This window comes from Vicugna pacos, chromosome 16 (assembly GCF_048564905.1).
Source record: "Vicugna pacos chromosome 16, VicPac4, whole genome shotgun sequence".
Lineage (NCBI taxonomy): Eukaryota > Metazoa > Chordata > Mammalia > Artiodactyla > Camelidae > Vicugna > Vicugna pacos.
The window spans coordinates 43,363,002-43,377,184 of NC_133002.1; the positions used below are offsets into that span (position 1 = coordinate 43,363,002).

The following is a 14,183-nucleotide window of genomic DNA, read 5'->3' on the forward strand; positions in this document are numbered from 1 at the left end:
CATCACTGCCACAGTCCAGCTCCCCTGGACTTCTGCAGAGGCCTCCTCACTGGTCTCCTTGCCTCTGCTCTGGTTCCCTCAATCCCCTTTTCACCCAAATGTCAGAGTGAGCCTTCAGACACCAAACCTGCTTAATGCCCATAAATGCCTGCTCATGCCCTTAGGATAGACTTCACACATCACCCTCCTGGAACTGCATCTGGCCCCAGCCCTCACCCCACCCCCAACTCCTACAGCTCCTCAGCCCCCAAAGTCACACCCTATCACTTCTTTCAGTTCCCTGTAATGCGCAAGCTTGCCCCCTGGCCTCCGGCCTTTGCATTTACTGCATGGTACCCCTTCCCCTCCCAAGCTCCTGCAGAGCTCAGTTTAGAACCTCCTCCTCCAGATTGCCTTTGCTGACTGCTGACTACACCTCTGGGCTGTAATCCCACCAAACCAGTGTTTCACCTTTCACAGCCCCTTTCATCCTAACTACCTGGCTGTCCCTCCACCCACCAACCCACCTCCCCTACTTGACCTTGAGTTCCCTAAGGGCTAGATGGTATCTGTCTTGTTCACTCTCTCAATAAAAACACAGATTTTGATACACAGCAGGCAATTAGCAAATATTTTTTTCTTTTTTATTATTTTTTCTTTTTCTTTTCTTTAATTTTTTTTTTTTTTAGCAAATACTTTTTGGATGGATGACATTACACAAAGACAACAGGGTGAAAATCTCGGCCAAATCACATGCTAGTTTTGGACTTGAGCAACTCTCTTAACCTATGCCTCCTCCTCACCTGTTAATGGGGACTGTAATAATATACTTCTGGCGGGGTTGCCGTGAGGAGTCATGCCCTTAGAAGAGTATGTGCATGTAAACTTGGCCGTTATTAATTAATATTTTTTTGACACAACCTAGATCTCAAATCACACCACCAGGGAGGTCCAGACATACAGGTGCATCTGTTTCGGCTACAGGTGAGCAGTCACCCCTAGGACCCTGCGTGACACCTCGGTGTCGGCTCCGCCTACTGCCCGGGTCTGGCGCAAGACCCGGACCCACCCCGGACACGAATGCCTACAGCGCTACCCATTTAAGGACGGGAGGGGGCGGGCCCGGGAAGGCTCCGCCTCTGCGCTGAGGTCAGCGCGCAGCGCGGCGTGTGACGCTCTGGTTGCCGCAGAGACGCCCCGCCCCCGCGCGGCGCTGCGGAACCGGAGCTCCGGGCGGCGTCGGTAGCCGCGCGGGAGTCGGCGAGGCCGGGGCGGCAGGAGTCGGCGCGGCGACTGCAGCGAGAGCGGCGGGACGGAGCAGACCACGACGAAGACGCGCAAGCAGCCAGGCCGGGCCGGGCCACGGGGAGAGCGGCCGCCGGGAAGCGAACGGGAGGCCGGGCAGGCAGCGGGCAGCCGCCGAGCCGCGAAGCGACATGGTGCTGCTCAAGGAGTAGTGAGTGTCCGGCCGGCCGTGCGGAAGCGAGGAAGGAGGGAGAGTCGAGGATGACGACCAGGGAGGCTGCTGGCCTGGCGGAGGGGATGCAGCGGCTGGACGGGGCCCGACAGGACGGAGAGCGCTGGATGGGCTGTTGGGCGGCACAGCAGGGGCTGAGGGGACAGCGAGGGCCAAATAGGGCCCGAGGTGGGCCCAACGAAGATAGAGAGGGATAGACAGCACCTGAGGTGGGACCCAAGGGGCAGCGAGGGCCGAATAGGCCTGAGGAGAGGCCGAGGGGACAAAGAGGGCCGGACAGGCCTGAGATGGGGTCAAGGGGACAGTGAGAGGCAGACCGGGCATGAGGAGGGCCTGAGGGGGCTGAGCACTGGATGAGATGTGGGGTGGCCCTCGAGTGGAGGCTGAGGGATGAAGGGGCCAGCCAGAGCTGCAGGACCCACGATAGAGGGAGGAGTTGTCTGAGGGGCTGAGGAACAGTTTGACTGGGGCAGGCAGGGCTGGCTATCCTGCCAGTGTTGGGAGGGGTTTGGGCTGAACAGTACCAAGGGGCACTGGGAGATTAGATAAGATAGCTTCAAGAATGGAGTTGAGATGATGAGGAGGAGTGTTGAGGGCAGCCTGGGGTCTGAGGAGTGGCTGCCTTAGGCATCAGGATTGTAATAAGTAGACACTGGAAAAGGACTAGGGAGTCAGGGCCAGGCTGAGTGACAGGGGAAGGGGCTAAGGAGATAGCAGAGGGGACTGGTGGTGTGACATGGTGCCCAAGTGATGGGCACAGGGGAGGAGGTATTTGGAAAAGAGCTTAGAGTGATTGCTTGGGACTTGGGGACACTTGGTGAGGAGTCCAGAAAATATTGGTCAGGGGCTGAAGTGATACTGAGGAGTTATGGTAATGGAGAGGGCCAGGATGTTACCTGGAAGGAGGGCAGTTTGGGAAGAGAGAGTGCTCATGAATGAATATGCATGTTACTAGGGTGGGGGACAGGGCCAGCCTATCTCAGGGATTTTCAGTCTTGGTGCAGAGGGATAGGGAAATTGCTTTGAGAAATTTGGGAGGTTTTCATAAAGCCATTGACTGAGGAAAGACAGTGAAGAGTGAGGGAGTTTCTGAGTAGTGCCTGGAGGGTGGGAAACGAGTGTCTTCTGGTAGAAGTTTCAGGGAGATGGGCTAGCTCCTGAAATCGGGGGAACTGGATGACGGGGTGGATGTTTTGATTTCTAAATCTTTCAAATACAAGATGACCCATTCCTGAAGCTCCAAGTAAACATCTTAGGACTTTTTTCTTCAAAGAGGAGAGATTGGGGGGTGGGGAGAGGAGTGATTGGATATATCTGTGCAGAACTTATAGTGAAACTGTGCTTCCCTGGAGAGGAGGGCAAGTGGGCAGCACTGGGCCAGAAGCCCAGGAGGTCTGGAAGAGGAAGATGTGCGGGTAGAGAGCAACTGGTGGAACTCACTTGGTAGCTGGGCAGGTGTGCAAAGAGAGCTGTTTCCATTTTGTCAGTGAATGGACTTTGCCCCCATTCTATCCAGCTTGCTTCTTGAAGGTGTTTAGGACATTTAGGACATAGTGCGGAGCTTTGGATAGCAAAGGAAACAGAGACCCAGGTGTCATCCCAGCTTGACTCCTCATCTGAAGAGCATTATTTTGAAGCCCCTCCACCTCTCTTTCTTGACATCCAATCTGATGCTGATCCGGCCAGAGTGCAGAGCTTTGTGTGGTGAGGAGGAAGAGCCTGGGGAAGCCAATGGGAGGAGAGCATTGTGCCCTTTGGATTTTAGTCTTGACACTCCGGATGATAGACTCTTCCCATTCTCCTGATTCTTTGTTCTGTTCCCAGTTGAATTCTAGAATCTATAGAAACCTGTAGTTTTTGTAAAGAAGACCAGGCAGGGAAGGGAAAGGACATTCAGAAGAGATCTGAGTGAGTTTTGAAGAGAGGTCCTCCGTTCCCAGTCTTTGTTCTACTCCCCTTGAAGCCTGCCAGGGAAAGGCCCAAGGTGCCAGCGATGCAGAGCCTGTCTGGCACCTGCATTTCCTTCCTGCCCAACTTGTGCCCTGTGTGTGCTTGGGCGCATGTGTGCATCCCTGGGCGAGGGACCAGGACGGGGGACCAGGACGGGGACATCGGAGACACTTGGCTATGGCTGCAGTGCTGCAGCTCTGGGGAGAGTGCGAGTGAAGGTCACGCTGAAGTGAGCACGGCTCCAGTCCCAGCCCCGCACTGCCTCTGTGGCCCTGTCCTTTGGAATTGCACCCTCTCACTGCTGAAGTGGTTTTGCTCCCAAGGAGACAGGGAGGAACGTCGGGGGGCGCAGCTGTAACATCGCTGCCTCAGAGCATCCTGTCAGGAACTGGCTGATACCGGTCTCTTTTGAGGGGAGACTTGGTGCCCACCCAGGGCCTGAAGGTTGTCCCTGTTGATTTTTCTGACACTTCCTCTAACAGGATTCTCCTTGATTTGATGTCTGCAAATTCTAGGATGTGATTTTTACTGCTGTTCTTGAAGATAAAAGGCTTATTGTTTTCTAGGAAGTTTCTTCTGAGGGTGGAGAAATTGTGACCTCCAAGTTGGAAGTATTTTTCTGCACCGTCGGCTTTCTCTGATGGGAGGAGAGCAATAGTGGCAGCATCCAGTGACCTGCAGAATTTACATTATTTGAGACATTCTGGAGGAGGGGGTTAGCAGGCAGTAAAGACTTGGAGTCCGTTTTGCTTTTCCTGCTACTTTTCTGCTCGATGCCTTGCCTTGAGTGTGATGTTTTTCCCAGACCCCTCTGGGTGCTTCTTGCTATCTGGGGGACCTTTATGGGACTACAAAATAGTGAGCAGGCTATTTACCAGCCTGGAGCGAGGATTCCGATTGGCAGAAGCACTGCATAGGAAGGAGAGCATAGCAGCACATGCTTCACCAAACACGCAAGATGCAGGAGGCTCTGGGGGTTCCAGCTAGGGTCTGGGGACTAAGAATCTAAGCTTGGGAGCTGGCTTGATTTGTAGGAACACAACCCAGCATTTTTGTCTCAGCTCTCAGACCTCTCAGCTCTGAACTGGGGATTGGCCATTGCTCTTCGTTACAAATACAAGTCCCCGCAAGGCGGGCTGCTGGCCCTCACACCTCTGTGTGTGGAATTCTGACCAGTGTGGGACTTTGCTGGCCATGCCTTCTCCATCAGGTGATTGATAGGTGGTGCATCCAATGATTGGTGGTCATTGAAATAGAGAAGAAGGAAAAGAAAGTGATCAGTTGGGATGCCTTTGGACAGCTTCTGAAGGTCAGGACACAAGTCAGTTGTCTTCTCTTGGTGGCTTTGTGGTAGTAGCTTATATCGTAATTATCTGGCCCCAGAGCAGAGATGGTTGGTTGGTGTGTTCTCAGGGTGATTAAGCTTCAGCGGAGTTTGACCCCTTCCTAGCCTTTCACACCTTAAGGACTGTTGTTGGGAGGTTGGGTCCACAGAGATGTAAATCCCCAGTGCCTGCGTCCTTGGGTCTGAATCTTCATTTTGGCTTCTGAGTTTTCAGGGATGGGTCCTCCTATGTTAACCTCTCTCTTTTACTAGAGTCACTGATAAGTTTTGTTGGGAAAGACATTGGGGAGAGGGAGAAGACAGCTCCAAATGTGAGTCACAGGCCTGAGAAGTAGCTGAGAAGAGACAGGTTTGCACTGAATCACAGGGTTCTAAGTGGGATGCCAGCACGGACAGAGGGGCCTAGACTCAGGGGGCCATTCTCTGCTGGGTTTTTGACGGTGAAATGTAGGGTCACAGGCAGCAAAACATTTACTACTTTTCTAAGATGATGCTTTAAGAGCAGGTTTCAGAGCCTGATGTTGATACTGTTTTTCTCTCTCTCGTAGTCGAGTCATCCTGCCTGTGTCTGTAGAAGAGGTAAGTCCTTTTTCTTCCTTTTTATCCATAGTTGGATGTAATTGCTTGTGACTCTTAGCTCACTTGGGCTCCAGGCGGCCTATGCTAATATCTGTGTGGTTTTCATGTTTGTTCTAGCATAGAGATAATCAGTACCCGATGTGAATTTTCCTGGTGCAGTTTTCAGTTGATGGAAGGCACTTACGTATCTGGGCAACTATGTATGACCTGCCTCGAGCTGCTGGCCTGCTAGATAACTTTGAATAGACACTAAACTGACCCCTCTTACCTGCTGGGACTCTGCCTGTCTGGGGAGATGTTATTGAGGGGGTTAAGTATGTATATTTCTGGGACCTCCATGACTCAACAGGGAAGTGTGCCTGGTTATCTCTGGTTGTGCAACAAACCAGCAAGACTGGAAACCTCTGAGGCCCTCCCGAGGCACGCTCTGGGTGACTCCTGGAAAGACCAAGGCCTGGAGCCCTCCTTTTATGGAGGGCGGAGAATGGCAGATGGACTTGGCTTCCCTCTGTCCTTTTATGGTTCTTGGGCTTGACGTCCCTGTGTATGAGGATCTGGCAGGATTTGCCACAAGGAGGTTCATAGGCCATGCTGAGTCAGAGTCGGTCTCCTGGACAGCAGGAGACTGTCACAGAGCCTCCCTCGTCCCGCCCTTTCTCTGAACTTCCTCCACTCTCCTTTCTGGGAGCAGCCTTGCTCTTTGCTTTATTCTGAATCCACAGGCCCCCCAGCTTCCGGTTAAGCTGGAGTTTGGGTGAGGGTGATCAGCCAGTATAGGTCCCCCAGTCACTCTTTCCTGTGGTGTCAGCAGGAAGCTCCTGAGATAACTTTCACTCTGTTCCAAATATGAAATGGACCTTTGAAAAATGAAATCAGGCCAACAGAGCCCACAGCCAAATAGCCAAGCCTCTTGGCCCCCAAAAAAAGGTGGGCAAGCATTGGCCCCCAGAAGATTGTCTCCAGTGGTGGGCTACATGTCTGTTAAGAGCTATGGAGACCCAGGGGAGGGGTCGGGTGTGCCCCAAACATGATGTGGGAGTTCTGGGAAAGGAGGATAATAGAAATGAGACTGGGGAAGCTGGAGAAAGGAGATGGCGGGGTAGATGCTGTGATCCTTGGGGACCCTGAGATGTACCAGTTGGGTCTGGGAACCACGTGCTTAGGCTGAGAGCTGCTGGCTTGTGGGGGTGCCGTGCTAACCCACCTTTTTATGAAAAATAGCAGGTGATGATTTTCCAAACCAGGAGGCCAAGCAGGAATGCCCACCATGTTTGCTGTCCTGACACTCAGCTCTTGGGGGTCTGATGACTCCCTCTCTGCCGTACAGGAAGCTCCCACACCACAGTGAGGAAGATGTCCCGTAGGAAGTCAGGAGTTCCTCAAAGTGGCATTTAAGGGTGAAATGAATCTTTTCACAGGGAGTTTCTTGATGGAATGATAGGTAGGAATGTCTCTGAGAAGCATGGCAGACCCAGGAAGGCCAGTGCTGTCCAGGGGCACCTCTTGGCTGTTCCACAGTAAGGCTAGAGGGGCCAGAACAGTGCTTGTTTATGGTGGGGCCAAGAGTGGAGGAAAAGGGGAACTCACCTTGAGAGCATCTACATCTACAGTTGGTGGTTTTCAGCTGGCGATTGTTTTTTTGAGCACTGAGGAAGTAGTGGGGTGAGGTGAACCAAGCCTGAAAGCAGAAGCTCAGGCAGTGAGCACTGGCTAGGACTCATCTGTGAGCCTGGTGATGGCCAGCTTGTTCTCAGAATCCACCAATGAGAAAGCAGTGCTTGGCCTGGGTAGGGTTGAAGCAGGAGCTGCTCTTTTGATGTCTTGAACCTTAGTTCCAGAAGATGAGAAAATCTTGAATGAGGATGCTGAAGAAGAAATAAGTAGTGACCAGCCTTCTCAGAGTCTTTATTGATAACCCAACCTGACCCACAGTTCCAGTGAGAACAGCCCAGTGTCATGTGGCTATTGGATTCACTTCCCAGTTGGAGGCTGTGATTTGAAGCCCTCAGAGCTGTCTGATTTGAGGTGGGGAAGAGAAAAGAGAAGGCCCTGTCTTTATGACCATCCTGATGGTATGAGTCAATGTTTTGGGGTGAAGTTAGCTTCTGGCTGGCCAGAGCCTTTGCCCTAACACTCTGCAGGGTTTCTGGACATTCTGCAGGAGAGCACCAGAGCCCTGGCTGTTTGGTGGTGTGTCCACCAGTGGTTCCTGGCTCAGTTTGGCCCACCTTTTCCCCCTGCTATGGGCAGGGCTGTTTTACTTCTCATTTCCAGAGATGCAAGTTGCCAGGCCCCTACGGTACCTGGCCTGACTGGTCCATGGAACTGAGACCAACAGCTGTGGTGTCTTTCATGACATTTTTCAGGCCTACCTACTGCATCTTCCTGGGTTACCACTCCCAGATTGCCAAAGTGGTGGAGTCTCTGTTTGTCTTAGCTTAGTTCTTGGGAACAAGGGAGCAGATCTCCAGGGCAGGGAGTGCTATTCTTGGTCTAAGGAGGCTGGAATCCGGATCTCTTCTGGGCTCTTTATTTGATTTAATGTTCTGACCTGTAACCCCTACTTCCACTCCATCTGAATCTGGCTGCTTTCTGCTTTGTGGAGCCCCTGTGCTGAAGGGAACCCTCTGACATGAAAAGTGCCCCTCACTTGTGGCTTGTGGAGGCCAGTCTTACTTACTCCTTTGGATTAACAAAACTGCCTTCACATGTCTCATTGGGATTAAAGGATCAGAATATCAAGAGAGATTAAAAGGGGAAGATGCCAGCCCAACACACTGATCCTCTTAGAGCCTGCCCTCTGATTCCTGCAGCGAAGAGGAACCAAATGAAGGGGATTAGTCTCTGCCTGCGGCCCCTCCCTAAGCAGTACCAGCAGCCAGCAACCCAGTCCCCTCCACCAGGCCCTTTCCCTGGCCTGCCCTTTAGGATTGCTGAGTCAGTGGTTAGGTGTTCTTATGACTCTTCTCTGAAACAGAATTACTGCTGCTTCTTAGGAATCCCAGGCTCAGCCAAACCCTGGCCCACTTGGTGGGGTTTTCACATATGCCTCTGTTAGGGGGTGGACTTGGAAAGACACAGGGACAGCTTGGGGCATTGAGGCAGCCCTGATGTTACTCTGGATTAGCAAGGTCAAGGTGACTGTCTCTCACCCAGATGTTTCTCTTTTCAGGATTAACAGCCTTGATGGTTTGACTGGGCCTTTCCTTGGCATCTTATACTGGGTTTTAGCTTTGGAAGTTAGGGTTCTGTCAGCTTCATGGTAAATGGTGAATTGCCCTGCTGCTTCACTTTCCATGTTTTGCTGGAAATTTCCCTGCAGTGCTTAGGGAGCCACACGGTAGAGCAGGCTTCCAGGTTTGGGGGAAGCCTGCGGCTGCTCTGCTTGGTGCTGCTGCAGGCAGTGGTTTCAGTGGCAGCTTCCCAGAGTGTAGCTTCTCTGTTTTAATCTCAAAGGGAGAAAAACCTTTGTCTTTCACTCCTGGGAGTACCAGGAGGTTGGGGAAGGGACACAGGGGCTGAGGAAAACCTTTCTCCCCACCTGTTTTCCCACACTGTAGTCAAGTATCGTTTTGTCTTTTTCTCATACTCCCTAAACTGTTGTGTCTGGCAGCATTGGCCGTGATAGGGAAGATTCATCCTTTGGTATAGGCGTAACTTCCTGCATTAACTGTTGCTGTTTGTTCTCTTTTCACATCTTTTTTCCCTCCAGACAGCTTCCCTCAGAGAGAAGGGAGCAGAGGGGCCAGGCATGGTCCTTGCCGAAATCATTGGCCCTAATACTGAGTTGTCCTGAGAGGGTCAGAGGAGGCCAGTGATCTTGACTGGTGACTTGATAGGGTGGCATGTGACCCAAATAAAGAAAAACTAGGCTTTGGCCATCTAATGGGTGCCAACACAGAGGGTGCACCCAGCCAGCACCTGGGGTAGGAATCTGTGTTGTCTAATACAGGAAGCAAGGCACTAGCTTTAGCTCCACCAGGAATCAGGAAACCATCAGGAGGTTTGATTCCCTGCAAGACTGGTTTCTGAGCTGCTGACACGGTGAGGAGGGCCCAACACTGGAGAGAAAGCAAGTAGATGAGCCAATTTTACAGCAGAGGTTGTGGCTTTCACAGAGCCCTGGGTCACTTTCTTTACAAGAAGTCATGTCTTAGGATCTATTTAGACAAATGGGATAAAGAGACTTCTGGCCACCCATCCAGATCTTGTTTGGAGATTTGGGACCAGAGGCAGGTCCAGGGCAGAAGTGACCCTTTTGGACTCTAATCTGTTTTCTGGATAGTGGTATGAGATTAAGTATATTCACCTTCCTCCTTAAGCCTTGTTGGAAGATGTGAAAATGGGAAGGATGAAATTAAACACATCTGATGGCTAAAGAGAGGCCATGAAGCAGCCTTGGGTGGATTTGGGCAAGGCCCCGTGTGAAACTGCAGGGTGAGCTCCTGGATCAGGGGATTCCAGAGCAATCTAACTGGTTCTGGGCAGCTGGACCCATGTGCAACCACTGAGAAGATTCTGCATTGGTAGTAACTGCCATCTCTCTGTTCCTTCAGTATCAAGTAGGGCAGCTGTATTCTGTGGCTGAGGCCAGCAAAAATGAAACGGGTGGTGGTGAAGGTGTGGAGGTCTTGGTGAACGAGCCCTATGAGAAGGACGGTGAGAAAGGCCAGTACACACACAAGATCTACCACTTACAGAGGTAGGTGGCTGCGCAGCAGAGCCAAAGACAGCCTGGTGTAGAGGCGGAGCCAGCGGGTAACTGGGGATATTTCTAGGTGGTTAGCTGGTTGCTCAAGTTGCTTCACCTGTGAGAATGGGTGGAGGTGGTTCTTTGCCCATTTAAAGGGTTTTTTGTTTGTCTGTTTTTAAATAAAAGTTACACTTGCCCCACCAGGCTTCTAGTCCCCAGAGGTGATAGTGTTACTCATGTGTGTAAATATATAGTAAATGTTCCTAAAAGTAGAATTGTGGGGTCAGGTGAGGTGATAGTGTTACTCATGTGTGTAAATATATAGTAAATGTTCCTAAAAGTAGAATTGTGGGGTCAGGTAGCATTTTAAATTCTGATATTGTGAAATCAGCTGCCAGAGAAATTTTGGTACTTCTCTTTGGATCAAAGGCATAAGTAAAAGTTTAGCTGGAACTGATTTGTATACCCAAATCCATCACAAACCACACAATTGTTGAATCTCTAACCAGAAAAGTAATATTTCTTTAAACCATAAGCTGGCCCAATATTTCTATAAACTGTAATATTTCTTTAAACTGAAAGCCATAGTAAACATATGCCAGCTTGAATGGAAGTTGAAGTTTTAGTAACTACCCAGTATTGGAAGAAATAATCTGATGAAAAAAAAATTGTGGTAAAATATACATAACACAAAATTCACCGTTTTTACCATTTTAAAGTTTGGTGGCATTAAGTACCTGTGCAACTAAAACCTGAATCTTAATCTCAGTTTGGTAAAAATCGCTGCTTTAATGTAGTCTACTGCTCTAGGGAAGCAGACCTGCCAGCCCAGAGTTGTACAGGATTTATGAGTGTGGAGCCAGGAGGAAAGCAACACTGTGAAGCAGGCAGAAAATCTCAGCACCATCCCATTTCCTTGCCGTGGTGCTCTTTTCCCTCCATGCCTCCTCTTGGTCCTCCTCTGTCCCTCCTCTGAGTTGACTGCCGACCAATCCTTACTGAGCCCTTAGCTGTTAATTAGGGTAAGGCTTAAGATACACCTTCCCATAGTGTATTTGTATTGTTTAAAGCGGACTTTGAAAAGAGATAGTGAGGTGGGCAGCAGGGGCCAGTTGGTTTCTCAAGGCTCATTTGGTCCAACCAGAGTGGCAGAGAGGGAGTCTGTACATACGGAGGGTGGGACCTGTCTTACGCTCTTCTTGATGAAGAGAGTGTAAACTTTGAGCTGCTACCACTGCTCTTAATCCCCAAACACCCAACTGCCAAAAAAAAAAAAAAAAAAAAAAAAGCCCAACAGTGCTGAATGCCCTGACCACCTCTCCTCGGGAGGCCCCAAGCCTTCCTGGCACCGTTAGTTGTCCCAGTCAGAAACCACAGGGCCACCACCACATTCTTCCTTGTTCATATCAAATCAAGTCCTTTCAACTCCATCTCCATTACTTCTGTTATCTCCAGCGCTTCCATCATCTCATGTCTGGGTTACTACAGCAGCTCCAAACTAGTACCCTTGCTTTCCACTTTTCACACAGCTTCAAGTGTTCTGTCCAGAAAATGGATCTGCTACTCCCCAGCTTAAAAGCTATAGAAGGCCCTTTGCCCCCGGGATAAAGCTATAGGATCTTTTATGCCCCAGCCTCTGCTTGTTCTCCTGTATTCCCTGCCTCATACATTACACCAGCTACTCTGAACTTCTCTTTCCCCAGCTTTTCCCATCCCCCTCCCATTCTTTTGTCTAGCTCAGTCCTACCTACTGTCTCCTCTGTGTGTTCGTGTAAACCTTCCCTTCCCTGGGGAGCCTCCCCATGCACCGTGTTCTCACGGGGCTCTGCCCCCAAAGCCCCCTATTGCTCATCACAGCCGCACTTACAGTGTTGGCCTCCACTGGAATAGTTCCACTCCTCACTAGAATGGAAGCTCCGTGAGGGCAGGAGAAACATCTATGTGATTTCTGTATGTATCCTGGTGCCTGACACATAGAAATACTTATCTGAACAAATGTGGCAGTGAGTGAACCATCTCAGCCTGTGGAGTTAGCTCTCTCCTGGAGGTAGCTCTTTTCTTAGGCCTCAGGCACTAAAGCTGATACAACTGCAAAGATTACAGTTAAAAACTAAGGAAGGAAGATTTTACATACCTTTAAAAGAAAAAAAAAGAAACAGAATGTGCTCACACCTGTAGAATGTACCTGCTGTTCTGTAACCTGAGATAAGAATTGAACAGAAGGAAATATTTTGTCCTGGGAGGCAGATGGCCCTGACACCCTCCTGACCACCCAGAACTGCAGATAGCAGATCAGATCATCTTGGGTCCCATATTCCAAATTAGTCAGCTGGTCACACTGGCGCTTAAACCTACACTGGTCCACCCTTGGAGACATCTCATCCTCGCAATGTGTAGTATCATGCCCTGGGCCTAGTGATCTCTGGAAAAGTGTGTAATGATCACATAACGACCGATAAGCCACAGCAGGATGCCAGGGGCTGCACCTGCTGTTCTGTTCCTGGTAGGCGGTGGAGCAAGTTGCGGTTGTGGGTTAGTAGCCAGCCGAGGTGAGGGGGTCAGGCTCTGGCAGGTGGCTTCTCACTCACAAGTGGGACCTGCATACCCACTCCCCACTTAAGAAGCTAGAGCTGCCGCCTAGAGGATGTGCCGGAAAAGCCTACTGTCTTCTAACTCCGCTTCTTTTCACCACCCCTTTCTCACTTAGCAAAGTGCCCACATTTGTTCGAATGCTGGCCCCCGAGGGAGCCCTGAATATACATGAAAAAGCGTGGAATGCCTACCCTTATTGCAGAACCGGTGAGTGCAGACCCGGCCAGAGCTGGAGTTTGGGCCCCAAGGTGGTTGGAGCGTGTGGTCCAGTGGGCCCAGGGGTGGCGATGAATTGGGGTTTTGTGTCCCACCTTCATTTTCTAGATTAAGCCAGTGGAAGGATGAGCTTGGGGCCTCCCTTCAGGCTGGTGGTGAGTGGCAGTGTTGTCTGGAGCAGTTTGGCAGCGGGCTGGGTGGGAACTACCAAGTAGCCATGGCCCAAGATGGCACAGAACCAATCCCTCCTATTTGGGGATGGTATGATAACTTTGATTGTTTTTACTGAATACAAAAGGAATATTTTCTGTTTAAATTTTGGAGAATATGTACAAACAGAAGAAAATAATCACTTACGATCTTTCCATTCCTAGTCACTGTTACCATTTTAGTGTTTCTTTCTAATCCTTTTTTCTTTTAAATGCTTACATATACACATTATATATAAAAGTCTCCAGACACATTTTCTAGAATAATCATACTAATTATTAAATTACTCATTTTTACTTAGTAAATGGAGAACCCGTTCTCTGATACTCCATAGGTCACTATTTTAAAAAAATTTGTAATGGCTGCATAGTATTCCATTGTATGAATGTACTGTAATCTTTCTAAACCACTCCCTTATTGTTAGACACTGAAATTTCCAGTTTTAATGTGATGTATTTGTGTTTGGTTTGAAAAGCAGCAGTGAAGCCCAGGGAGACAGTTATAGGAAAGGGCCTGCAGGGTGACCTTCCTGCCCTGGGGAAGAGCCAGGCCTAGACATCGAGAAAACAAACCAGAAAACCCTGATCTTGTTGTAGAAAAACTGAAATAAGCCATATTTTTGTTGACAAAGGATTTAGAAACAGCTATCCCCCAAGTGTGTTATGTAACACCTGCAGTACTCACACCAGATTTGAACGGAGAAGACAAGCAGGAGGGAGGTCACTGCTGAGAGCCCTGAATCTGTGGCTTCCGCTCAGCCAGCAAGTTCTACAGTTGAAGGTGGGACTAGAAGTGGAATTATTCTCTTAATCTTTGCCAGTCTCCGATCTGGAATTTCTGGAAAGAAAAGATTTGAACCTCCACAGAGAGCTTTCTATTCTTAGACATTCTGGAATTCCCTTTGAGTAGTTTAGACTCTTAGCTTTCCAGGATTCCTAGGTCTAGAGGGCCATTTAGCAGTAGACCTCTTGTAGGTCACAAGCTGGTACTGGTCCGTATCCTATGGGGGTCCCTAGAGGTCCCCTGGAACTTGACTAAGTTGAGTAGCGTTTCCCCCAGCCAGTCTACATTTGCTGGCACAAAGAGTCTGGCTCTGGGGTCCTTCTGCCAGCCTCTGCTTACATGTACTCTGACTTACTTGT

At 49.9% G+C, this 14,183-nt stretch overlaps 1 protein-coding gene across 1 annotated transcript in view; it reads left to right on the top strand.

The window, feature by feature from the left end:
- The first annotated feature begins 1,159 nt into the window (after positions 1 to 1,159).
- PITPNA (phosphatidylinositol transfer protein alpha) overlaps positions 1,160 to 14,183 on the top strand; it is a 35,986-nt gene continuing 22,962 nt past the window's right edge. Inside the window, exons 1-4 of the mRNA XM_006214435.3 lie at positions 1,160 to 1,435; positions 5,300 to 5,330; positions 9,887 to 10,032; positions 12,731 to 12,822. Of these exons, the coding sequence (XP_006214497.1) occupies positions 1,416 to 1,435; positions 5,300 to 5,330; positions 9,887 to 10,032; positions 12,731 to 12,822 (289 nt within the window). The 5' untranslated portion in view covers positions 1,160 to 1,415. The remainder of the gene's footprint in view (positions 1,436 to 5,299; positions 5,331 to 9,886; positions 10,033 to 12,730; positions 12,823 to 14,183) is intronic.